The sequence below is a fragment of the Mustela erminea genome, chromosome 2 (assembly GCF_009829155.1).
Source record: "Mustela erminea isolate mMusErm1 chromosome 2, mMusErm1.Pri, whole genome shotgun sequence".
NCBI lineage: Eukaryota > Metazoa > Chordata > Mammalia > Carnivora > Mustelidae > Mustela > Mustela erminea.
Window position 1 is genome coordinate 52532096 of NC_045615.1, and position 26256 is coordinate 52558351.

General features: G+C 33.6%; 1 protein-coding gene across 5 annotated transcripts in view; it reads left to right on the forward strand.

Annotated features, from left to right (window-relative positions):
• GRID2 (glutamate ionotropic receptor delta type subunit 2) overlaps positions 1 to 26256 on the forward strand; it is a 1491890-nt gene that overhangs the window by 1181023 nt on the left and 284611 nt on the right. For all 5 annotated transcript variants that reach the window (XM_032332901.1, XM_032332902.1, XM_032332903.1 and 2 more), the window contains one exon: positions 4186 to 4498. In XM_032332901.1, coding sequence (XP_032188792.1) covers positions 4186 to 4498 — 313 coding nt within the window. The remainder of the gene's footprint in view (positions 1 to 4185; positions 4499 to 26256) is intronic.

Genomic DNA, 26256 nt, shown 5'->3' on the forward strand with positions numbered 1-26256 from the left:
CTTCCTGGATTTACCAGGAGGTTTGGAAATAGAGACAAATCTTAGGAGAAAGTTGTGAAAAGGAGAAGAGAAAAGGCAATCAGATTCAGAAGTTATGGAGAAGAGGACAGGCTTTTCTGTTTTCATTTTTGTTCTAATGCAAAGAAGTTACAGAATCTTTTCACAGGAAATTTACACTTGACAGGATGATGTTTAATACATAAAAGACAGGAGATTAAATAATTGAAAGAGAATTTTATTGGTAAGTTTACTGATGGAGGGACAGTTTTGGGAAGGAAGACAGCTCATCCATTGTACACAGAGATTAAATAGATAGATTGGGTGTGGGATATAAGTTTAGAGATAGAAATAAGCCTGAATTTTATTTTATTTTATTTTATTTTTATTTCCAGCATAACAGTATTCATTATTTTTGCACCACACCCCGTGCTCCATGCAATCCGTGCCCTCTATAATACCCACCACCTGGTACCCCAACCTCCCACCCCCCGTCCCTTCAAAACCCTCAGATTGTTTTTCAGAGTCCATAGTCTCTCATGGTTCACCTCCCCTTCCAATTTCCCCCAACTCCCTTCTCCACTCTAAGTCCCCATGTCCTCCATGCTATTTGTTATGCTCCACAAATAAGTGAAACCATATGATAATTGACTCTCTCTGCTTGACTTATTTCACTCAGCATAATCTTTTAAACCATAAGTGACTTTTAATCTCACAAAACAAACTGAGGGTTGCTGGGGGGAGGGGGTTTGGGAGAAGGGGGTGGGATTATGGACATTGGGGAGGGTATGTGCTTTGGTGAGTGCTGGGAAGTGTGTAAACCTGGTGATTCACAGACCTGTACCCCTGGGGATAGAGTATTATGCCTGGAAGAGAATAAGCCTGAATTTTAATCTGATATCTTCTATGTTCAATAAAATAGCAGTGAAGGTCATCTTCTAAGAGTTGGGGCAGGGAGTACTGAGAAGATTAAAGGTTTCATGAGGGTAAGGATTTGAAAAGCAGGAATTGGACATGAAAATAGAAATGCATGCATAAATAGATAATAAATGATAAGGAAGGAAATTAAAGAAGGGAGGGAGGGAGGAGGGGAGGGTGAAGGGACAGAGGGGGAAGAAGGAAAGAAGTATGGAAGGAAGGAAGGAAAGAAAGGGAGAGGGAAGGAATAGGAAGGAAGGCAGAAAGAAAAAAAAGAAGAAAGGAAGAAAGGCAGTAAGGAGGGAGGGAGGGCAGGAACGATCATTTGTTTCTGATCATTTTCGGTATTTTGGGAATGTTCAAGAATTTTTTGGGCTATCTTTATGAATCTGTGGTTCTTGGCTTTTTTTTTTTTTTCCTGCTCCAGTAAAACTTCTTTCATACAAGTAAGGACTATCACGCCAAATGATCTACTGTATTACTGATTTTGGAGAAGAGGGTGAAGTATTTCCTTAGGAAGGTGTATCCACATCTCAGAGATAGGAAAATGTGTGCATATATGTTTATGCTGTGTCTGTACATAAAAGTATTTTGCACTTACTTGTAGTAAGTAATGTACATTTACATGTAATAAGACCATTAAATAATTCCAATATACCCTCCACAAGGAGACAGAGAATTTCTCCTTAAAAACAGGATAGCCAAGTGTTAAAAGTGGACCAGAATTTAGGAAGCTCTCCATTGGAAAATGATAAGTAATTATTATGTTTAGTATATATTTTAGCACATGCAATATAATCAGTTTCCTTTTCCAAAGAGAAAGCACACATTATTCCCTAGATATCTTTTTTCCATTATAGAAATTCGTTCGTGACACTTACAAGTATCTATTAGTAGAATTAGTATATGAATATTCCAATTCACAATCATTTAAGTGTTAAACATTTAATTATTTATCAGCAAAATATTGACGAACATTCACAAGTATTCCATCAACTTGTCAGTAAGTCCTTCCTTAGGGGAAATTTTCTGATTTTAATTCAGTCATAAAATGCTTTGGGTTACTAGTGCATCAATTACTAAATTACTGATCCATAGTACTATAATGTCCTGAAAAGTAAACACAACTTCTGAAAGCCTAATTGAATCTTGGAGAGATATTTATTCACCACTGAATTAAGATAAACGAGTCAACTCAATAATCACGCTAAACTTAGGTACATTCATAGAGAGATAAGGATCCAAGGTGGATTTTCAACCTGAAAAGACCTAATTTCTAATATCTAGCTACAGAAAATAAATACATGAGTTTGAAAGCAATAACAATTATTTCTCTGAAAGTTCATTTTAATGTAATTTTATTGAGTTTAATACCTCCTTGTTAATTATAAACTCACAGTGTTTATACTAATATGACCTTGTTGCAATGTAAATAGTGTAATTTTAAAAACCCACAAAATTTTAGACTCTTTTAAGGTAAAGATGGTCCTAAAACTAGTTATCTTAACCACCTACTATCTGGGTTACTTCGAAAACAAAGGAGGTTCTGCAGTGCGTCACTGGTTACCAGCACAGGTTTGGGAGTAAGAAAAACCAAGCTTTAGTACTGGATTATGTGCTTATTAGCCTAACTAAATGAGTTACTTAATTCTTGTAGTTTCCCCATCTAAGAAATGGAGGGGAAAACACATAATTCATGATTTATTTTAAGGATTTGATGAAATTTATTTAACTACTTAAATAGTTAAGTAGCCTCGCAGCAAATATATATGGGCTGAAAAATATGTATAAATGTAGATATATATACTCATACAAACACACATGAAGTTTAAATTTAGCTTAGAATAGTTTTGAGGCCATTATTACTTTAGAGACTAGATTTATTTGAACCGGTTTGCTTCCATTAGGTATGTTACTTTTCATGTTTTTGTGTTTTTGTTTTTGCTTGTTTTTTTATTTGTTTTGCTCTCCAAAAAACAAAAAAACAAAAAACCAGTTTCTATACTCCTTCATAAAACAATGCAAAGGAAAGGAAAATACTAACAAAGTTCAACAAACAATTACTATTATGTGTATTTGTCTGGGAGGAGCTTCCCACAGCTTTAATCATAGCCATGGATCATTATTTCAAACCAAGTATGTCTTTTAGGTATTTAAATGTGTGTTCTCATATCAAGGAATTGAAATGTAATCCATTTGTTCTGTGATCTCACTGCAATTCTGCTAAATGTTTCAAATAAGTAAAACAGCATGTATTGTAGTTTTGAGTAGTATCACTGAATCTAAAGTGATACACATTGAAAAGAAGGGTTGTTACTCTAAGAAAAATTAGGTCTACTTAATCTTTAATTTTTCATTAAAACATTTCTGAGGTTTATACAATAAAATCATTGTAGAGACTTCCAGCAAATGACATTATAGCTTAGAACTAAATGAAAGTTCTAAAAAATTGTAATATTTTTAGAGCTTAATAATATAAATTATGGAGGTGCCTTGGTGGCTCATTTGGTTATGCATCTGCCTTCAGCTCAGGTCATGACCCCAAGATCCTGGATCGAGCCCCTCATCTGATTTCTTGCTCAGTGGACAGCCTGCTTTTCCCTCTCCCTCTGCCTGCTGTTTCCCCTGTTTGTGCTCTCTCTCTCTCTCTCTTTCTGTGTCAAATAAATAAATTAAATCTTTAAAACATATATATACTTCTGATGCAGAGAATATATATATATATATATAGAGAGAGAGAGAGAGAGAGAGAATATATATATAATATATGTATACTTCTGATGCAAAGAAATCTAAACCAAGAGCAAAATGCCATGTTGAGGGAGTTTTTTAATTTACCTGCTTAATAATTTACATGTTAAGAAAATAATTATATATCTTGGGAGCATTTTCTCAGAAAGAATTCTTTAGAATAAGTTTTGCCTTTGCTACTGTGTTAATGATGGCTTTGATAAAATGACCCAAGGAAAAAAGACAATTTCCTTCAGGTATTATCTGGGTCTGAAATATTCTTCACTGATTTCACATGCACTGATAACATGAACAAGGTAATTTTTTCTGACTCTGGTAGGGCAAGATTTGCAGTGAGAAATGCAAAATTTACACAGAGTTTGCCTCTAAGAAATCTCTGCAGTGTTTTTCAGTTTATATAAAAAGACTAAAGACGTTGCCGGAGGCATCTGTTTTCTTTTCCTTGAGGCAGGCTGAAGCACCACAAATCAAATTGTTTTTCACGTTGTTCATTTAATATTTTCTCTTTCAATTTCTCAGAGAGCCGACATAGGGATTTCTGCTTTAACCATCACCCCGGATCGTGAGAATGTAGTGGACTTTACAACACGCTATATGGACTACTCAGTGGGAGTACTACTTCGAAGGGCTGAAAAGACAGTGGATATGTTTGCCTGTCTTGCACCATTTGATCTGTCTCTATGGGCTTGCATCGCTGGCACTGTTCTTCTGGTGGGTCTTCTGGTCTATCTCCTGAATTGGCTTAATCCTCCACGATTACAAATGGGATCAATGACTTCTACTACTCTCTACAACTCTATGTGGTTTGTGTATGGATCCTTTGTACAGCAAGGTAAGGAGAAAAAAATGCTTTTTAGTCTGAAAAAGGAATATGTTTCAAATGCCATGAATCAGTTAAGAATGTTCTGTATCTGACATCAATAAGTGTTCTAAAGGGTCTTCACAGCAATGCTCAGAAAAGAATATTTCCTACCCTTTCCTAGAGGATCTCAAGCACAGCAGGTTTTCCACAAAATGGTTCATTATCTTTTGATGTAGGTTCAATTTCATCAACAAAGCCAAAAATGAATGTCAGAGGTAAGGTTAACAAGAAACTCAAGATCAGATTTCCCCTCCTCCTCCACTATTTTTTTTTTTCCTTTCTCTGACATTCTGAGAAATAGCCTTATTGGGATGAAGTAGCTTACTACCAGAACAGACACTGTTTAATTATTTACATATGTAAGACATGTTGGGACTGGTTCTTTGTTCAGAGACATTATTTAATGTATTAAAAATATTCAGTGACAGTGAGAAACTTTGATTAATTTAAGATTTTGATAACAAATATTGTCTTATCTTTCATCTTTATTTATTTATTTATTTGACAGAGATCACAAATAGGCAGAGAGGCAGGCAGAGAGAGAGGAAGGGAAGCAGGCTCCCTGCTGAGTAGAGAGCCTGATGTGGGACTCGATCCCAGACCCTGGGATCATGACCTGAGCCAAAAGTAGAGGCTTTAACCCACTGAGCCACCCAGACACCCCTTATCTTTCATCTTAATAGTTAATTAATCTTTAGCAATGATTTAACTTATAACTTCATTATATTCTAAAGAATTTCTTTGTTTTGTTATTCAATATTTAATCTTCCCTATTCTTTAAAGTTGTCTAGTTAATTCTATTACTCTCACCATTTTAGAATATAATAATACTTACTAAACTCCTTTTTTGAGACTATTGTCATTACACAGAATGAAATAATAAAATACTTAGGGGATTGATAGTTTCTTACAAACCTATCACATATATTAAAGAGGAGAAATATGTGCCACAATGAAGATATGACACTTTTGCCTTAATATTTATAAATTTCAATAGCATCTTTTTTATTCACACTTGCTATTAGATCTTTCATTAAATTTGAGTAATTGTTCTCAACTGTAAACTCCTGATTGAGACACTGGTCCAGAGAGGGCCTAGGACAGAGCTCTAAGAAAAGGAATGGGTTAGAGGAGCTTTCAGTGGCAACTGATAAGGAGTAATGAGAAAGACCCAAGTATCTTGTATAGCATGTAGTGGTATACATACCAAATAAAGACAATATTTAAAGATGGCGGGTTTGGCCCAACTACATTAAACATTTCAAAAAATCAAGTAAAAGTAAGACTTGAAAGATACTTACTGATTTAGCAATGAACCTTGTTATTGGTAGTATTCCAGTGACTGTAGCTGCATCACCAGATCCGCCAAAACCTACCGATTCTGTGGGTCAGAAGTTTAGACAAGACATAGGAAGGATGGTTTGTCTTTACTCAGTGATGTCTGAGGACTCAACTAGGACAAACTCAGAGTCTGAAAATGAACTAATCTGAGGGCTTATCCATTTCAGTTACATGTCTGGTAACTGATGCTGGCTGAGGGCTGGTAGCTTCAGTTTTCTTATATGGTCTCTCTTCATGGGATAATGTGGCCCTTCTCACAGAATTATAGTTAATTTCTCCATAAAGAGCATTCCAGAAAGAGAAAAAAAGAGTCAATGAAACAGAAAAATGTTACAGTTCAGGTTGGGGATCACAAACTTGTATGATGGTGTGAGTTCCTCAGAGGAACATCCTATGATGTAGGGAACATCCTGGTTGTACCCATCTCATGACTTTGTTATAAGAATTAAAACAGGTAAAATTATGAAGTTCTTAGATAAAATAACTCATATAAGGGTCACATAATTGCTTACCAGATAAGTAAAATATGAAAACAAATCAGACTCAGCTATGGATAGTTAGGCACATAGAAAAAGGATAACAAAGCAAATGATTTTAGATTATTGGCAAGATAATGGTTAAAATGGTAGCTCATAAGGTACATGAAGCAGTAAAAAAATAGAAAGACCAATAATGACAATTCAAGAACAGTAAGATGGGAGAATAATAGAGTAGTAGTGGGAGAGAATAGAGTTCTTGATGAGGTCAAAGAACAAAAGTGGAAATATCAGGTGAGGGAGTTTGAAGTTTGTATTTATGGATTCCTGAAGTTAAGTGCTGGTGAGGGACTTCAGAGCTGATCAAGGAACTGAGAGCCCAGAGGATTAGATGAACCATCTGCAATGATAGTCAGCTCGGATTGGAGAGAAAGAAAATGAGCCAGGTGCCAAAGTCGTCAATAAATGAGGAGAAAGAGCTAGGAGATGCTGATAGATATGTGCAGTCTAAAAATAAATGTTGGTATAGTTAGATGTAATGAACCTTTGTTTTCACCTTACTTCTTCCCAATTTACCCAAATTTTCTGTACATAGTTTTAATAGCCACCAATATTCAGTTGACCACCAAACCTACATCACCCATTCTTTGATTTTTGTTTTATATATCCAACTGCTCACTAGACCACTCTCTGGATATAGCAAAAGCACCATGATTTTCAACATGCCAAACATTGAACTTATTTTACACTTTAAAGCTTTGTAGCTTCTCATATTCTTTATTCCAGCTGATGCATTGCCAGCGACTCAGATACACAGGTTAGAATCTTTGAAAACAGTTTTGGGTTTCGTCTTCCTTCTATCCCTTATATCCAACTGTTATCAAGCCCTATGAATTTTACCTTCTAAATATTTCTAGAAGTGAAAAGCTTGTTTCACCTAGACAGATAAGCCTACACTGTTACCTAGATTAGACCTACTTCATTTCTCAGCTGAACTACAGGAATCCTGTTAACAGGTCTTTCTTTTTTCAGTTTTGTCCCCTGCAAACATATGTTCCACATACTTGCATATATATTCAAGTTATTTCTATCAGTTAGAGCTAAACACATAATTCCCATTCTTTAAATATTTTCTTGGCTCCTCAATGCTCACAGTTTAGAAGTCTGAGTTATTTGGAACAGGAACAGTATTCTACCATTGGGCTCCTGTCCCAGGCTCAATTCTCATCTCTAACCACCCATGCCTCACATTTAATTGTTCAGTTACTCCAAATGGCTTTTGTCCTTGAACACAAGATTGTGTCATGACTCTTTGCCATTGCTTCTGTTCCTTTCAGTTCCTGAAATGGCTTTATTACTAACCTGCTTAATCTCTATTCTTACTCTTTGCTTTCATATGGTAACTTACTATGCATCCTCTATTTCTTCTTTTGAACTCACTTCTTTTTGGAAATATTTGCTGGGGTTAGGAACCATCTTCTAAACTTCTGAAGATATATTTATTATAACACTTATAAACTATTATGTAATTGCCGTTTCTTCATTTGTCTCCATCTCAGTCCTTTGAAAAAACAGTGTCTTATCTTTATAGTCCCTTTGCCTATAGCTCAGTGTCTTGTACATATTAAGTGCTTGATAAATACAAACTGATCAGCTAAATGAATAAATACATGCTAAATACTCAACAAAACAAAGCATGGCATTAACTGCAATATTGTGCTTATTAGATTATAATGTGTTCCCCAATGATCTAAATTCAGTAAACCTAACAGGAAATTATTCAGAATGTCTCTACTGGTGTATTTTATTAAGTAGCTAAGATGAGGAACTTATAAATAAGGTATCCAATTTGCTGAACCTTTATTTCTTAGGATGTTGACATGCTTTCTGAACTCTGCCTCCAGGTAGCCAAACTAATTTTGGGGGCACATCCAAGAGAAAAAGATAAGTAAAATTACCCATATGGTTAGCATGATTTTCTAGTTATGTAAACATGAAACAGATATCAAAAGTTATAAATACATTAAGCTTTTCCATCCCAAATGAGCCTTTAAATGAATTGTACAGCCTGTAGGTTGATTGTACATTAATATAAATTTCTAGTGATGGATAATGTGGAATTGCATATGGTTAACTACTTCATCTCTGAAATGTTGCCATTCTTTCTAACAATGAAAAGGTCAATTCGCTAAAAGATACAGAAAGCAACTTTACATTTTGATTAAAAATAAATTAAGAAAAAGCTCCTAAACTCTATGAAAAAAAGAATCAGTCAGTGACAGTGTCCATGGACAGGCAATGAAGTTAAAATTAGTGATAATTTTCAACAAAAATATAGTCTTTTTAAGAAGTACAGCTGTTATTCGTATTACAGTCTTTACTGAGTCACTAGATCAGATTGAATAGGGATAAAAAGCATTTCATGTATTATCGGATGTATTTCTGAAAAAACAGTTTAGGGACAGCTAAAAGAAAAATGTTAAATATATGCCAGTTGTTTACTAATTCTGATTTTTAAAAAAATTCTGTAACTTCAAAGCATTCTGGAAAAATAGCTCAGGGAATCCAACTGTGCAAAAGCAGTATGGCCCATTATAGAGATAAACTTAGTACATCTGTTTGGCTGAAACACTAAAGCTTGTGAATTAGATAGTTAAATGCATGAATGAGATACCAATTTTATGCAAGTTTTGTTGTCATTTTATATCCTCCTTTATTTCCATGTCTACATGCATTTCTCTGCAATCAACATACTTAAACAACTAGGGTTTGATTTTTTGAAGATCCCTTATGTTTTGTTTATGTGCCGTGATTCTTAATATCATCTGGGCCTGGGGGTGGGAGGCCTCTATGACTTTTTCACACATATGGTTGAATACAATTTGTTTGCTGTTTACTTGCAAAAGGAAATTTCAGAGTTTGCCTCAGCTGCTTTTGTCTGATTGTAGAATGTACAAATATTTATAATCATGTAAAATATTTAAAGTTATTACATATGTTTATTTACCAGCAAGCATTTATTAAGTACCAACTATATGGCAGGAATAGGAAGAAGAAAAGGGAAACAAGGAATAACTACATCTACTGGTTTACTTACTGTTTCTTGGGCATGCTGTATGTCATGCCCAACTTAGATGTTTTGAGTGTGGTCATAAATAAGAAAGATACAGTTCTTGCAGGCTTGGAACCATCTGAATGGGCCATAGCCAAATGGGACCAAAAAAACCCCTTCCGATGAGAAGAGCAGACAGAATTATATTGGAAAGAATAAAGAACTATAATTCCTTTGAAGCTTTCTTAAAGATCAAATAGCTCCACAGATGCCAGTGATGAATAGAAAGGGGGCCTTTAGGAATAGTAGAAGATAACCTGATGGCTGCTGCTCAAGAGTTAACGGGAGAGGCATCGTGCAGTCTTTGAGATCCCAGGACAATTTTTGGAAGAAAATAGAGCTCTTTCCACTGCCAGATGGATTGCACTGCTACAAGAATCACAACTTTCTTATTTCCACACACACAAAAAGGAATCAAACATTCTTCTCTATCAAACTAGGCAGCTAAAGAGATTGTTGATGAGAGAGCATCTCTTTAAAACCTTGCATAGGAGAATAACTCAAAAAGACATCCATTTTTATAGTGCAGATATCAAATATACGAAATTTATCAATGTCCTAGTCGCAAAACCCCAAAGGATTCAAACCTTGTAATGCAGTAGCTAAATCCATCCCTTTGTAATGTTATTTGATCGTTCACGTTCAATTTGAATATAACAAGAATGATATTGGCTAACTCTTGTTTACTGACCCTAATGAACGCAGAGAAAATGAGAGTAATTCCCAGTGACAGGCTAACGAGACTATAGAGACAAATTTCTTTCTACTTTCTGTTCTTACAGATATTAACTCAAAAAAGTTCTCTGTAATTGTTATTTAGGTTCAAGAAACATCTCTGTTGTTGCTAATTATGATTGGCAGTCCTTAACAAAGGGAGCGCCAAGCATCCTGAGATATGTCACATCCACTTGAGAATTTCCCCATGCTGATTTGAAACATGACAAGGTGCTCATTTTCTTTCATTTTATCACCAGAATTCACCACCAAAGGGAAAAAAAAATAGTTGAGCTTTCACATTCTCAGATACTATTCTAAGTCTATCCTTATGGGTGTGGGGAATGAGTAATTTGTGTGATAGAAAACAATGCAGGGATGCTAAGATGGGAATCCATTGGTTTACATTTCCAATGAACTGTAATGAGCTGCTAAGCAATGATTCCATGAATCTTAAGTATGGAATATGCCCCTGAATTTCATTTATTTTAATACCAGCTCTTCATGATTTGAGCCAGAAAATCCTTTCTCATGCTAAACTGGGCTTTTGAAGAGTTGAAAGTCATCAAGGCATATGAGGCAAAAAAAAGTCAGATTTCTGCTCATAAAATGCTTACCGAACAAGAACTGGTGAAACATTTTCTCAACTACTTTGAACTCCTTAAGAATGCATACATAATTAAAAGCGTTATTTCAGTATTTAAGGAAACAAAGGAGTGGTTTCCTGAGAGTCATTTAAAAAAAAAAAAATCAACACTGAAAAGTGATTTTAAGATACTCTGAGTTGGGTTTTTATACTTCCCCAAGTGCTATAAGAAAAAAAAAAAAAACAGTTTTAAAAAAATCTAAATTTAGGGGCGCCTGAGTGGCTCAGTCATTAACATCTGCCTTTGGCTCAGGTCGTGATCTCAGGGTCCTGGGGTCGAGCCCCAAATGGGCTCCCTGCTCAGCGGGAAACCAGATTCCCCTCTCACTCCCCCTGCTTGTGTTCCCTCTCTCGCTGTGTCTCTCTCTGTCAAATAAATAAATAAAATCTTTAAAAAAAAATCTAAATTTAAGTGATGGAAAAGGAGGTGTCACGGGTCCCTTAAAATAGCATTGATATCATGGTAGTACTCAGTACTTACGGTACCATGTTACAAAACCCCTCAGCTTAAGTAACAGGAATAGGGTCAGACATCACCCAAGATAAATTTATTCTAAAGTTCATTTAGGATTGATCAAAGTTAAACTATTGGGATCAAAAGACTATAGGTGGTAATAGAGACCATCAGTTTAGAATATAAATTTGGAAATTCAATTTTTGTTTGACCTGAATCCATTTTTCTCCCTTCACCTATGAATACATATTTAAAAGTTTAACAATGACGGTTGACTAGCACTAAGATACATACTTATAAGCCAACTATAATCTCTGGTTTACAAAATTGATTAGTAATAAAGTCCTGTGATACTTTTGTTAAATACCCTTGAATGTGGCATAGACTTTAATTTTTCACAATTTTAAGGCAGAGAAATTAAAATGTATGATATAATATATAAATTCACATCACATATCTCATCATATAGAATAGCGTCCCTTATTTGTAAGCTACATTTCTTGATGACAATCATTCATCTTTATATTAAGATTTAACAAAACACCGATGCATGAGCCATATTTCCATGCTGTGGACACATAAAATTGCTCTTTGATTTGTGACCATGACTAAAATTTATAGAGTCTCTTTATATTTACAGCTCTGTGTCTTCAGCTCTAAATTAGCAATCCATTTGGGGCAGCTACGTAGTTTGTCCTGTCTGCTCCACTTGTTTCCTAGCACTTGATGTTTATATCCACATATTTTATAGTACTTTAGCATGTACTTACAGTATTTCTTCTGCCTGTATGATTTCAAGTTATTTTTTCTCCAGCAAACATCTGTTTATTTAGTAAATAAGAATTATTTATCTAGTCATGAAGGTGAGAAGGACAGCATGTGTCAGTCTTCATGGAGCTTTCAACGTACAAGAGAAACAAACTGGTAAACACACAGCTCCATCACAGAATCATAATTATCATGTTGAGGAAACCATGAGTCATGATGAGCTTAGAGTTTACAGGCATGCTGCTATTTGGCGCATTGTAATTAGGTCAAATACATACAAAGTCATGACCTATCAAAGTGAGGAACACAGACTGGGAACCTATTTTTTACGTAGTGACAATGGAAGAAATGAATTGTCCAATCAACTCATTCTTTCTTTGCTTTCTGATCTATAAAATAAAGTGCTAGATTATTTTAAAATTTTCTTTCAGCTCTAACATTGTAGGATTCTATCATCAATATCTAATTTAAGAACTATTTTCATATCTTTGTGTTTCTTTGAGATAGAGCTCAGTTTTAAATCCTGTATCTACAGTTACTAACTATATGACATTGGACAAGTTGCTGAACCTCTAGGTGCCTCAGTTCCCTAAATAATAATTGCCTGGTCCATCAGGTGTTTGAAAAATTGATCGCTCATAGATATAAAACACTTAAAACTGTGTGCGTGACAAAATAGGCACTCAACATTGTAATTACCTCAACATTTTTGCAGGCCACAGCAAGAAATAGAATCAACCACATTACCCTGGGGATAAAAATATATGTTTATAAAAAATAAAAAATTAAAAAAAAAATAAAAAAACTTTATACACTCATAATTACCTCACAGAAGAAAAGCTTTATTTCAGAGAAACATTTAATTAGGCATAAGGAAATGTATTAGGAAAACTAGTCTAGCTGATGAAAATGCTTATAGTAAAAACCATATACTAAAAAATTCAGAACAACTTCGTCATTCAGCTAGATGTGAAAAACTAAAAGCATTTTTTCCCATGTAAGTACATCATCATTACATATATTGTGATAAACTGTAGCACAGCAGGGCCCAAGATGCAACAAAAAAATGAATTCAGACTGAATGGAATTACGTTTTGATTCAGGATGCTTCTAATTTATATATTAAGTCCTTAAAAAGATTAAATAATTTTAAGAATTAATCTGTAGGGACTGTGTAAATATGTTTTGTTTTTGGAATTATGTTTTGAAATCTGTAACTAAAATAACACAAAATTGAGTATGAGCATCATATAGAAGGCTAATTTTCCTAAACTAACCAATGCTCACAAACTGCCATTGATGACAGCTTAGAACCATTTGTATCCATTCCAGAATTGAAATGATGATGATGGTACTTCAGTTTTTGCTTATTACACTCACAAGGCCAGTATTGAATCTTAGAATATTTAATAATTTTTGAAGCATAATTGGCATGTATTACATTAGTTTCAAGTATACAACATAATGATTTGATGTTTGTACACATCGTGAAATGATCACGACAATAAATCTAATAATAGCACATATAGTTACAGAATTTTTTATGATGAGAACTTTTAAGGTTTACTCATAGCAACTTTCAACTCCGAAATGTGGTATTATTGACAATAGTCACTACACTGTACATTACATCCCTGTGACTTGTTTTTTTTATAACTGGAAGTTTGTACCTTTTGCTTCCTTTCGCGCATTTGCCCTGCACTGCCTCTGGCAATCACCAATCTGTCCTCTGTGTCTGTGTGCTCAGTTTTTTTCATCTATTTTGCTTTTTGGAGTCCACATGTGAGACCATATGGTATTTGCCTTTCTCTGTCTGACTTATCTCACTTAGCATATGCCCTCAAGCGCTGCCCATGTTGTTGAAAATGGCAAGATTTCATTTTCTTCCATGACTGAATAATATTCCATGATATACACTGAAATATTATTCAAACATGGAAAAGAATGAAAAAAAATTTATATGCATATATAACATGTATGACTATATATAACATATTTCTTTACTCATTCGTCAATCTTAATGGACAGTCAGGTTGCTTTTGTTTCTTAGCTATTCTTTTGTTTTTGCTTTTGTTTTAAAATATTTTATTTATTTGACAGAGAAAGACACAGCAAGAAAGGGAACTCAAGCAGAGAGAGTAGGACAGGGGAAGCAGGCTTCCCACCAAGCAAGGAGCCTGATGTGGGGCTCCATCCCAGGATCCTGGGATCACAACCTGAGCAGAAGGCAGATGCTTAATGACTGAACCATCCAGGCACCCCTTAGCTATTGTAAATAATGTTGCAAGAAGCAGGAGAATACAAATATCTTTCCAAGTTAGTGTTTTCATTTTCTTTCGTTAAACACCCAGAAGTGGAATTGCTGGAGTGTATGGGAGTCTTGTTTTGAATTTTTTGAAGAAGGTCCGTACTGTTTTCCAGAGCATCTGCCCCAGTTTGCATTCCTCCCAACAGTGCTCAAGGGTTCCCTCTCTCCACATCCTTGCCAGCACTTGTTAATTTTTGTCTTTTGATAATAGCTGTTCTAATAGGTGTGAGGCGATAGTTCATTGCGGTTTTAATTTGCATCTCCCAGATGATTAGTGATATTGAACATCATGTGTCTTCTTTGGAAAAATGTCTGTTTGGATCCTTTGCCCAACTCTTACTCAGACTTTTTTTTTTTTTTTTTTTTGCTATTGAGTTGTATGAGTTTTTTATATATTTTGGATATTAGCCCCTTAGCAGATATATGATTTGCAGCTATTTTCTCCCACTTGATACATTGCCTTTTCATTTTGTTGGTGTTTTCCTTTGCTGTGCAGAAGCTTTTTAGTTCAACATAGTCCCACTTGTTTACTTTTACTTTTGTTGCCTTTGTTTTTGGTGTCAAATCAAAAAAAAATCATTGCCAAGAACAATGTCAAGAAGTTTACCACCTATGTTTTCTTCCAGGAGTTTTATGGATTCGGGTCTTACATTCAAGTCTTTAATCCATTTTGAGTTAATTTTTGTCTATGGTATAAGGTAATGGTCCAGTTTCATTCTTTTGCAATATCAATAACTATTTGGTTGTTTAATATATTGATAAAACTAAAAGCAATCTTATCTCTTATAAATAAATATAACCCATATTAAATATTATGCTAAAATTTTAAATTCATTGATGGAATTCCTTTAAACTTAAGAGTTGCTAAACTGTAGTTTCATCACTAACATAGATGCAATGCTTATAGATACTTTTAAAATACAATATAATGCATAGGAAAGTTATAAATAATATAGTTAAGTATATGTACCCTTTAGTTTATATTATTGCAGCACTGGAATATATAACATCAGATTTAAGGTTAATTTTAAGATGAAAACAATTTCTAAGTAACCAGTAAAATTTGTGACTTCCATCTGATAAAATCAAAGCACGTAATAGTATTGTGAGTTAAATTTGTGGGTTAAAACAAAGAATATGTCATGTCAGTATTGATTGGTTGATTCTAAATTAAACTGTCTTTGATATTATTTGATCAATGTTAATAATCTAAAAATAAATTATATTATTAAAATTATTGAAAAAGAATAAAAGGTATTTGGAGGCTTTTCCAAAAATTATTTTAATAGTTTCTGCTGAGAGAAGTTACCAATTTCCTAAAGCAACAATCACTTGTGGCTTAAAATAGAATTATTTGAGAAGGCTGTATTTTAAGTAGAGGTGATTATAATATTTTTGGCTTTGAAATTTTGAGATACTATGATTTCACATAATTATCTACAAAGTCATGAAGAATTTTTGACAGTTTTTTCTTCTACCTTAGGTCCTTTCTAATATCTGATGGTCTCCCTTTTCCTTCTAAATATAAAGTAACTTTGCTTTATCAGCAGGGCTGCGGCAAGCACTACATTTCTGTACTATTGCTTTACTACTCTCAGAGTTAAGGCCACTTAGTCCTCAGTCCTCTGCCTTACATCACCACCCAAGGAGTACTATAATCCTCTAGAAATGCATTGCCTGGAGTGTGGCTCTGCTTAATAAATCACTTCATCTTATTTATCTTTCTCTTGACATATATCTAGCAGCAGGAACCATTATGCTGTGACAATGTTAAGTTCTATTGACATTTTCTCTTAATTAACTACACCACTGGCACCAACTTAACACTGGGAATAAACTTTCTTTATTTAACGTAATCTTGAACAAAGGAAGTCTTAAGTTATTCATTGTCTTCACAGATATCAAAATATCTTTATTCCTTCAGACCAGGCTATTCTGCTGAGAAAATAAAATTTGTATGGAAAATTCATGTTGCACTATTTCTTAATTAGACAAATGACCAATTAAACAAGTGCATTTTTCCATTAGATATCTTAATGAATATATGAGAGCTCTATTATACATGCCTGAATTCCTCTGTGATATCACTTCCTAAATCAATGGACTGACTCTTATGCACGTTCTTATAAATTCAAAGAAACATTTCTTTTGGGGTTAAAAAATGTTTTACATACTTTAAATCTAAGTGTTTGGGGTCCAAATTATAAGTCACTTATTTATTCAACATTATTGAATGTCTACAATGTGACAGACACTCCTCAAGCTCCTGGTGATACCTTCCTGAGAAAAACAAAGATTCAGGCTTTTATGGAGCTGTTATTCTAGTGAAGATAGGCAGGTAAAAAACAATAGGCTAAATGCATACATACATACATACATACATACATAAGTAATGACACAGTTTATCAGAACTCAAATACTATAGAAATAGTATCTCAGAGGGAAGGGAATTTGAAGTATATATGGAAAGGTCACAGTTTTCAATAGGTTCAGTAGGTTCAGTTAAGTAAGCCTCTAAGCATTTGAGATTGGAGTAAGGACCTGGAGGATGGGAAGGAATGTGCTGTAGAGATATTGAGGCGTTGGGCAGGGGGGTCAGGTGTAGGGAATCACAAATACAATGACTTGCTCCAAGAGGCCAGAAGGACAGCTTATAGGAGGAGAGGTCAGAGACATCCCTAAGCTCAGATGAGATTAGGCTGTGTAATTTTCAGCTTCTACTTTGTAGTAATGAAGAGTCACTGGAGTGTTTTAAGTAGAGGAGTGGCAGGACAAACATTTAGATAAATTTTTAAAAAAAGGTTTTAGAAGGCATTAACTGTTAAACTATTCTCTGTTGTGTTTCCAAGTCCTCCAGCATAATTAGGGATTTAAGAACTGTTTCAAAAAATCATAGATTTGTATCTGAGTCATGACTATATTTCGTAGGTGCATGAATGTTTGTCTATTTAGGCTGATATATATTGCTTACAGCACATGTCCATCTACTGAATCTTCCAAAAACCTTAACTCCAAGAGCCAGTCACACTTTTTTACTCTCCACATCAAGTAATTATGGTTATCCATTTCAGACAACATATCAACATTAAATGAAAAGGCACATATTACTCCCAGCTTTATTTATGGTGGCAGCTCCTGAAGAAAACCATTCTCTTGTAAGTAATATTACCCAGTGCTCTTGGTAAAAAAGGACTGGAGAGAGGAGCAAGAGTAATGGCATTCTCAGTTTATTTCTTCCTTCTCAATCAATTTCCTATATCTTTCTGAAAACAATAATTGTTATTTTACATAAATTAGTTTAGCCCTTTATTTGGATTACATATCTATATTAGATCTAAGTATATATCTATCTATAGTTAGATAAAGAAATTTAATATATAGAGGTAGTTGTAAATATCTATCCATATATATCTATGCCCATATCCAGATATGGAGAGAGAATTTTTTTCCCTATACCAAAATAAACTGCTAGTAACAGTTTGCATTCAGAGTAGAGTTAAATAACTCCCCTGTTCCTAAATCAGCAGTAGTAAACCTCTCTATAGAAAATTTTTCCTATAAAAGAATGTAATTGAAGATCTTTCTTTTATTTGCTTGAAACTTATATATACTTCTCCTTTATCCAAAAAGATTTTAAAATCTGCTAACATTCATAATAGTACTGGATTCTTTTGCTTCTCTCTCAGAAAAATAAATCAATAACATTTTACTCTCAGTTTCCCTTATCAAGGATTTAAAAATTTGATTAAAAATTTTGATTAAAAAATCTCTTAATTTTTAAATTACAGTCATTTGGTCACAAAAGATCATCTGGAATATAAGATTAAATAGACAGTAGCTTTAGCCGCACTGGAAATCTGTAAACTCAGCATCATCCCTCAGAAAACCTTCCTTTGAAAATGATGTGCAGTTCATCCTTCAAGGTTATACTTAATCTCTAAGCCATTGGACAAACAAGGTCAAATCTTAAGCCAGTGCCAGGAAATAGTACAATTATAGTTGAATAGGTCCCCCTATAGTTGTTGCAGATAGTTGTATAGATAGTGACACTTCTGAAAACGGAATATTTCACAGTGAATCTGTAATAGTCAATCCTCTAAATATGGAGCATGATTTAGGTTAAAGAGTAAAAATTAAAATGTTCACTCTGATGTTCATTGATTTTTTAAATTTTTTCTTCTGAACTAGTATTGACCCAATTGACGTTCTACAAATGCTGACTTGAATTGAGTTAAGCAAGTTGGAAATTATATTTGATGACCTGCATAATTCATTAAAAAGGATAAGCATTAAAACTTGCTTTAGTAGCACAAACACATTTTTTATAATAATGTAAGATAATGAAGCTGGCCATGAAATGTCCAAGATGGACATTTATAAGTTGGAATGAATAACTTTTGCGTTACTAAATTACATAGAATACATACCTAACTGATGAACCAAAAGAGAGTCATTTGGCTGAGAAAAAGTCATTCCTGGCACCAAAAGGCAATTTAATATGCATTTGCACCCAGTAAAGCTTAGAAAATGAACAGTAATTGCAGAGGTCAAACTTGTAAGCTGGATATGCTTACTTGTTTCACTCTAAGATTTGAGTGCAATGCAATTTAAACTTCAAATCTGACTATCTGAGACTATCATTTAATTTAGGTAGTTTATCAACTGAGAATATTATAAATAATGACATAAGTACATATCCAAAGTGTAGGTGATTCCACATACCAAACAAATACTATCATGACAAAGTATTATAAGTTAATAAACATATTACATACATGTTATATATATTCTATATATATTATAATTATATATATTTCTCCTTTACATATGTTTATATATATATATATCCTTTAGAATACCTCCTCCTGTCACTATATAACTAACATATATATACATATAAACCAACATATTACATGCATGTTGTGTATGTTATATATGTTATAACTATATATGTATTTATCCTTTACATATGTCATATATATATTTCTCCTTTAGAATACCTCCTTCTGATATGTCACTATAGTTTAATATATTTCACAACACTAACTGGTAAAGGTGAAACAAGTATCTTGTAATGCAAAGGTGTCCAAAAGTAACCCAATGTATATGGTCTTCAAAAACAAGAAACAATAAAGTATATTAATTTTTCTCTTTGCTTTTAAGTAGTAGCTAAATAGTCTTACAATATAAGAAGGATTTTCATTTAAAATAGCATATTTTTATTTTTTTCTTTTCCTTTATGACATTGTAAAATGCAACTCTACTCTTTTAAATGATTTTAAAATAAACCAACAAACACAGTGTTTATTCGCTATGCATCTTCTGTGTCTAATTTGTTTTACAACTCTTCGGGAAATAGAATTAAAAAATACCTGAAATCAGAGAATTCAAAGGAAGTGAAGAGTGAGAAAAGCCAAATAGAAAAAAATTATCATTTTCCTTTTTAAAAATGGAAACCAAATTTTAAAATTGCAACATCTGGTATTAATGAAATGAAATAAGTTTCATAGAAAAAAAATCTTTAAATCTTATTAAAACCCTTTTCCACCTTTATTTTGCTTCTGTACAGATGATATTTAGATAATCACTCTGAAAGTCACAGTGGCTGTGCTGTGTCTTATAGATAAGTTATAAGGGGGAAAAATGCCACTACTTCCAACTTTTAAGCTGTCTTCTCACAAGATAAGCATCTCCAACAACGCTGCATTTTATAACACTTGTTTTTTCCTGTTTTTAGTTTATTGTCGACTCAGCTACAAAAAAACAGTGATGGTAAAAATCCTATAGTGGTTCTGAGAGGTTTGAAAACAGAGATGAAGCTTTCAGGGACCCTCCCAGGCTGATCTTAAAGTGCTTTGATCTGGTACTTTTGATCTTCAGTTTGTCGTGTTATTGCTGATCAAGATGCTTTAGCTGGAAAACTTCCCCTTAACCCAAAAAAATGTGGGAATTGAAGGTTGAAACAATATTCATGGTTATATTTTTCTTTTCTGGCTTAAAAATCATATACTTTCTTTTCATCAGTTTATGCATTGTCATTTCTTCTCCCAAATTTAATATTTTATTCATGCAGATTAAAGTTAGGATGTTATTGGCAAATGATCTGATAGAGTGTACCTGTTAATCATAGTGAACAAGTTATGTTAGATTATAAATTTAATAACAGCATTTAATCCAAATAGCTTTATGATCTGTGCTATTTAGAGACAGTATGAAGGATGGTATAGAGACTATAAGACTCTTTTTTCTGTTTTAACCTTTTTAATTTTTTTTATTATGATATGTTATTCACCATACAGTATATCATTAGTTTTTGATGTAGTGTTCCATGATTCATTGTGTATAACACCCAGTGTTCCATGCAATGCCAAGTCAATCAGCTGACATATTAGCCTGAAGAATATTAGCTACCACCACCTCAAATACAAAAATAGCAGTAAAAATAGAAAAAAGAGAATGTATTAGAAATATACATGACAGGATTTAGCACTGAGTATACTGAGTGTCAGTATACAGAAAATACATTCATATATAGATATAAAACAGTAGTTTCACACTGCATATGAAGTTTTTGAAATTAAATTACCAGTACATTCTGAAAACCATTTATTCCTTTAGTTATTCTTATATAGCATTATTTATTATTGATATCAGAGCCTATATATTATGTGTGTATACATATATAATTTGTTTTCCTAAATTTTTTATTATTTCTTGCTTATAAAATTGTAAAAAGTCATTCTGGTGGTTCAATATTTATACACACCCTTGGTTATTTTCTTAGGAAATTATCTTATATATGCAACTTCTGAGTTAGATGATATGTATATGCACACTTCTAAGACTTTTGGTACTTTCAACCAAACATAATACCATACTTCATAGTTGCACATTTTCAATAATTAGAAGTATATAAATTTCAATAGAATTTTAAAGGATTTGTTAAAAAAAAAAGTAACTTAATGTAATGTAAAATTCAGCTTTACATCACTGCATCACTAGATACCTAGAAGACACTTAAACATACTCAAGCAGAGGCAATTCCTTGGGTATAACACATGGCAACATTAAAACACTGAAAAAATGTTAAATTAATCATTTAGACACAAAAGCTCAGAGTCTGTCATTGATAACTTAATGTTAAGGACATAGACAAAAAGCAGTCTGAAAGTTACCTCAACCATTTAAATGTGTATTACTGGTGTTTATAGATTATACCATGTAATTATACCATATAATGCAGTGGGCATTTCCAATAACTTAAAAATACACAGCAAAACCTTTATACACCTAACAATAAAGGAGAGTCATGTTCAAAATGATAATGGGAAGTAGGGGATGGGGGTTCAGAATCCAAATCCAACAGCTCCATAAAAAGCAGAGAGGACAAAAGAAAAAAGTAGCTGATCAAAATGTACCCAAAGTAGCTCGTCCAATCCTTACAATTTTTTTAAAATTTCATTTGTAAAACACACACACAGACACACACAGACACACACACGCACACACACACATACACAGCATCAAATAATCTCCAAGTTACTATTTCCAGAGCCACCAAAGATTTTTAGGCAGAGGAAGACTCTAAAAGTTGTTATGAAGAGTTTTATTAAGTGGTCCTTCAGTGGCTCAGTCAGTTAAGGCATCTGTCTTTCAACTCAGGTCATGATCTCAGGGTCCTGGGATGGAGCCCTAGGCATAGGGCGTGTGCTCAAGGGAGCCTGCTTCTCTCTCTCTCTCCCTCTGCAGCTCCCCCTGCCTCTCTGCTCTTTTGCTCATGCTCACTCGCTCACCCACTCTCAAATAAATTAAATCTTTAAAGAAACAACAACAAAGAGCTGTATTAAGCCACAAAGATGACTATCACCCAGTGATTAGTTTGGTTTTCATTATTTGTCTGCAAGAGTCAAATATTTTCTAAAGAATCTGTCCACTGAAAAGTTCATTATATGGTAGAGTTAGAATAGGTTTGTATCATGAGTAGCACAATAAAGAAAGAAAAGGAAAGTTGCAGAAGGACTGCACAAGAAACTTAGGCTCATATGACCATAATTAATATTAATAACAATTCTTTGGAGATTATCTTCACATAAAAACTGCCTACCATGTCTGTTTTTTGAATAGTAGCCTGCATTCTTAAACAATTGCAGGAGTCTCTTGTGTATTACCATATGGACAGAGAAGAAATTTCTAAGTCTGTGAAACTTGGAATAAACAAAAAATACATATTTTTTCTATTTTCCATAGGCCTATTCAGAAAATCAAGGTGAATGAATGTCTCCAGGGAAAAGGGAAACAAAAAAATAACTTACCATTTTGTTTGCATGTAAAACTTATAAAGTGAAAGTTTTATCCCCCTGCAAATAACCTATTTAGTCTGAGGTTACTTATTACAAAGTTATTTGTCAAAGTAATTTTAAAATATTTATATAATAGCTATTTACAAATCCAATAATTTGGGCTTAAAATTTTTTAATGATTCAATAAAAAGTTTATATGTCATTATTAAATGGAGGAAATGATGCACTGTGCCAGTTGAATTATCCCAAGGATGAATTTAAGGTATGCAGAATTGTAGCCCAACCTCCCAGAACAATAAAAGAAAAAAAAACTTTCACCTACCTATTTTCTTATTATTTATTCATCATTAAAAATCTCTTATTTTTGTAGTATCACCTTCCTCCTATCTTCTTGATATGTTACACCTCCCAAGATCACCAGTTCATTATAATTATTGTGTTTTAAGTTGATTGTTCCATACAGGTCATGCAAGAAAGTATCTTGGTCTTAGTAAGTTATTTCTGATACAAAATAATGAAGATTTTTCTCCAAGTTTTGTAGATATCTAAACTATTATCATGTTTATTTTAGTTTTGTTTGCACGAATCTATCCTAACTTTTGGCCTGTTCAGCCTACTATAATCCTATTGTCCTTATTCTTGAGGAGAACAGAGGGAGAAAATTAAGCAGCAGTAATAAGCCAGAAAACTTAACGGAAGAAATGTACTTGGGGGAGGAGAAACGGTGAGGCTTCCTAGATTCTACATGTGTCACTCTCCACCTAGGCTTTTCCCTTAGCTGTGAGCAAAAGTCTGTCCCTACTAGTCTCAGATCTTGACTTTGGCTGTGGAAACTCATAAGACTGTGATGAAGATTGAGAAATGTTTACTAAACATTTAACACAATGCCTGGTACATTAATAAATACTCAACATATAGAAGCTTTGATTACTCTTTTCCCTAACCTTTGCTTTTAATCTCTTACTTCCTGATTTTGGCTTGAATTTAATAGGTTTTTGTGTTTTGTTTTGTTTTGTTTTGTTTTGCAACTTCACCCTGATCCCTCTCTTCCCTGACCTTACTTCCTACCTTCATTACATCCCTGGTTTGGATTTTACCACTTCAGCCCAACAATGTGAACTTGTTTTCTGACTTTTCCATTGCTCATTTATTCCACTCAAATCTTTGTTTGACTTGGTGACTCCTGGGGCTGTAGATTGAAAATGCTTTGGAAATTCCTGAGAGAATCTACAAATCACACCCATGTGGTATATTAAAGGAAGAAGACAAGAAGAGGAGGAGATATTCCTTAAGTAACATAGTTAAGCTTTATGTAAAATTCTAAAATGCATTCAGTTTTACATATTTGCATTCACACACAGGAAACCCATGAGCTGTTGGTTCATATACATTTTCTTATTCAATCAGCGGTATTGTGGGAATCGCTAGGATATGAATTATTTTACATTGTCCAATTATAGGCCTGTCTGTATTACTTACTGAACTCTATCTAAATATATACAGCCCACATACTGAATAAATGTCTATAGTCTATCTCATTAAATTTCTTGTAGCAACAGCACGCCAAAAATCTAACTCCTTTGACCATTTTCCAACCTATCATTCAAAAGAATGTACTGCTAGAAACCAGAGGGGCCCTTGGGTGGCTCAGTTGGCTAAGCAACTGCCTTCAGCTCAGGTCAAGATCCTGGAGTTGCAGGATCAAATCCCACATCAGGCTCCCTGCTGGGCAGGGAATCTGCTTCTCCCTCTGACTCTACCCCTTCTCATGCTCTCTTTCTCTCTCTTTGTCTCTAACTCATTCTCTTTCTCAAATAAATAAAATATTTTTAAAAAAGAAAAAGAAAAGAAGAAAAAAACAGAGAGGAATCCATTTTTTCTTTCTGCTTTTTAAGATGTCCTCCTAAGAACTTAAAACATAAGAGTTCTGGAAAACAGGAAAAAAGAAAAAGTTCAAAACTGAAAAGGCTGGATACTGTTTTTGAAAAACTGAATTCACAGTATAAATGATTCCCTTCTCTACCATATTATAAATCTTGCCATATACTCAATAAATGAGTAAATTTGAAACTAATCTTCAATGGTAGTTAACAGGTTACTGGATTTGAATGGTATTTTGGAGCTTTAAAAATACGCTTGGCTCTTAAATCATCATTTAAAACGGATTGAATAAGTATCAGCATTTTCTGACCTTGTGAAAATAGTGATGCATTGATATAGAAGGCTAGCTCAGGAATTAGTCTCAGAAATTCCAGAGGTAATGGAAAGTTTCACTTTGAGGTCCACTTCACTTTTGATTCCTATTGACAACTGCTTCCGACCCTTTGAACTTTGATGCTTCTGGGATTGGTAAAATGGGTGCACTTTTGCTCAGAACCACGGATTGATGGGTCTCTGAAAAATGAGGTTAATAATGGCACTAGAATTTATATAGTGGTTTTATATGGTGGCTTAGGCCTTGCTATAATTATTTTAAAACAATTAAAAACTAATACATCACTATCGAGTGGCAGGCCAGACTCAATGGCAGTCTTGCTTCATGCTGTTTGACAATGACTAGTCATCCAGACAACATTTCCTCATTGAGTGCCTTTCCCAGTCCTCATTTTGTTGCAAATCTCTTGGTAAAATCAGCAGGTAGCAAGAAAAATAGTACAGAAAGAAAAAAGAATAATTTGGGGGCCTCCAGCAAAGGGACTTGGATGTTTTTTTAAAATCATGATATATTTGTTGTTCAAACCATGTACTGTTCCTTTTTTTTTTCTTTTTGGTAAGCAGATAAGTAATTGATAATATCAGTGTATTAAAAACAGAAACAAAGCACCTTAAAATATGAATCAAATAATTTAATAAATAAAAAATAAGCTAAAGAGAAAATGAAGACAAATAGAGAAGACAGAGAAAACAAAAGGGTGACATACGTGACTTCAGAAATCTCAGTTCATCTCTGAACCAAACTACATGAAAACTGTCTCAAGATTCTAGAGGCTTTGTTTGAGTATCTTTCTCTCTTTGTAAATTGAGTTACTAAACTCTCAATATTTTAATTGTGTAATATTAGATAGAAAAATTCTCTGTACTGTACACTTAAATATTTTTTTTTATTTTTTAAATTTTTTATTTTTTATAACATATATTTTTATCCCCAGGGGTACAGGTCTGTGAATCACCAGGTTTACACACTTCACAGCACTCACCAAAGCACATACCCTCCACAATACACTTAAATATTTTATCAAAATCCTGGATTTATGCTCTTGAGTTTTACAAAGCAAGACATTTGCTAACAGAGCTAAAGATAAACCAAGAGGGAAAAGATGAAATTGATTCTCCTTTTACTATTTTTTTAACAAGACTTCTAAAATAGTACAATGGAATAGATAAAATTATAGCAGGAATACAGAGGCTGAAGATATTTCTAGGGGCACTTCTTAAATGTGTGTGCTTTTGGGAAAATCGTAACTGTGGAAACAATACAAATGTTGGGAAATATACTGGATGTCAATGAGGACTTGAGATATATTCCACCATCGTTTTGAAATTTGGTTGTGATATCAATGTTCTTTAGATGCAAAATCTTATTTATATTATTAAAATTTATAAGGGTCC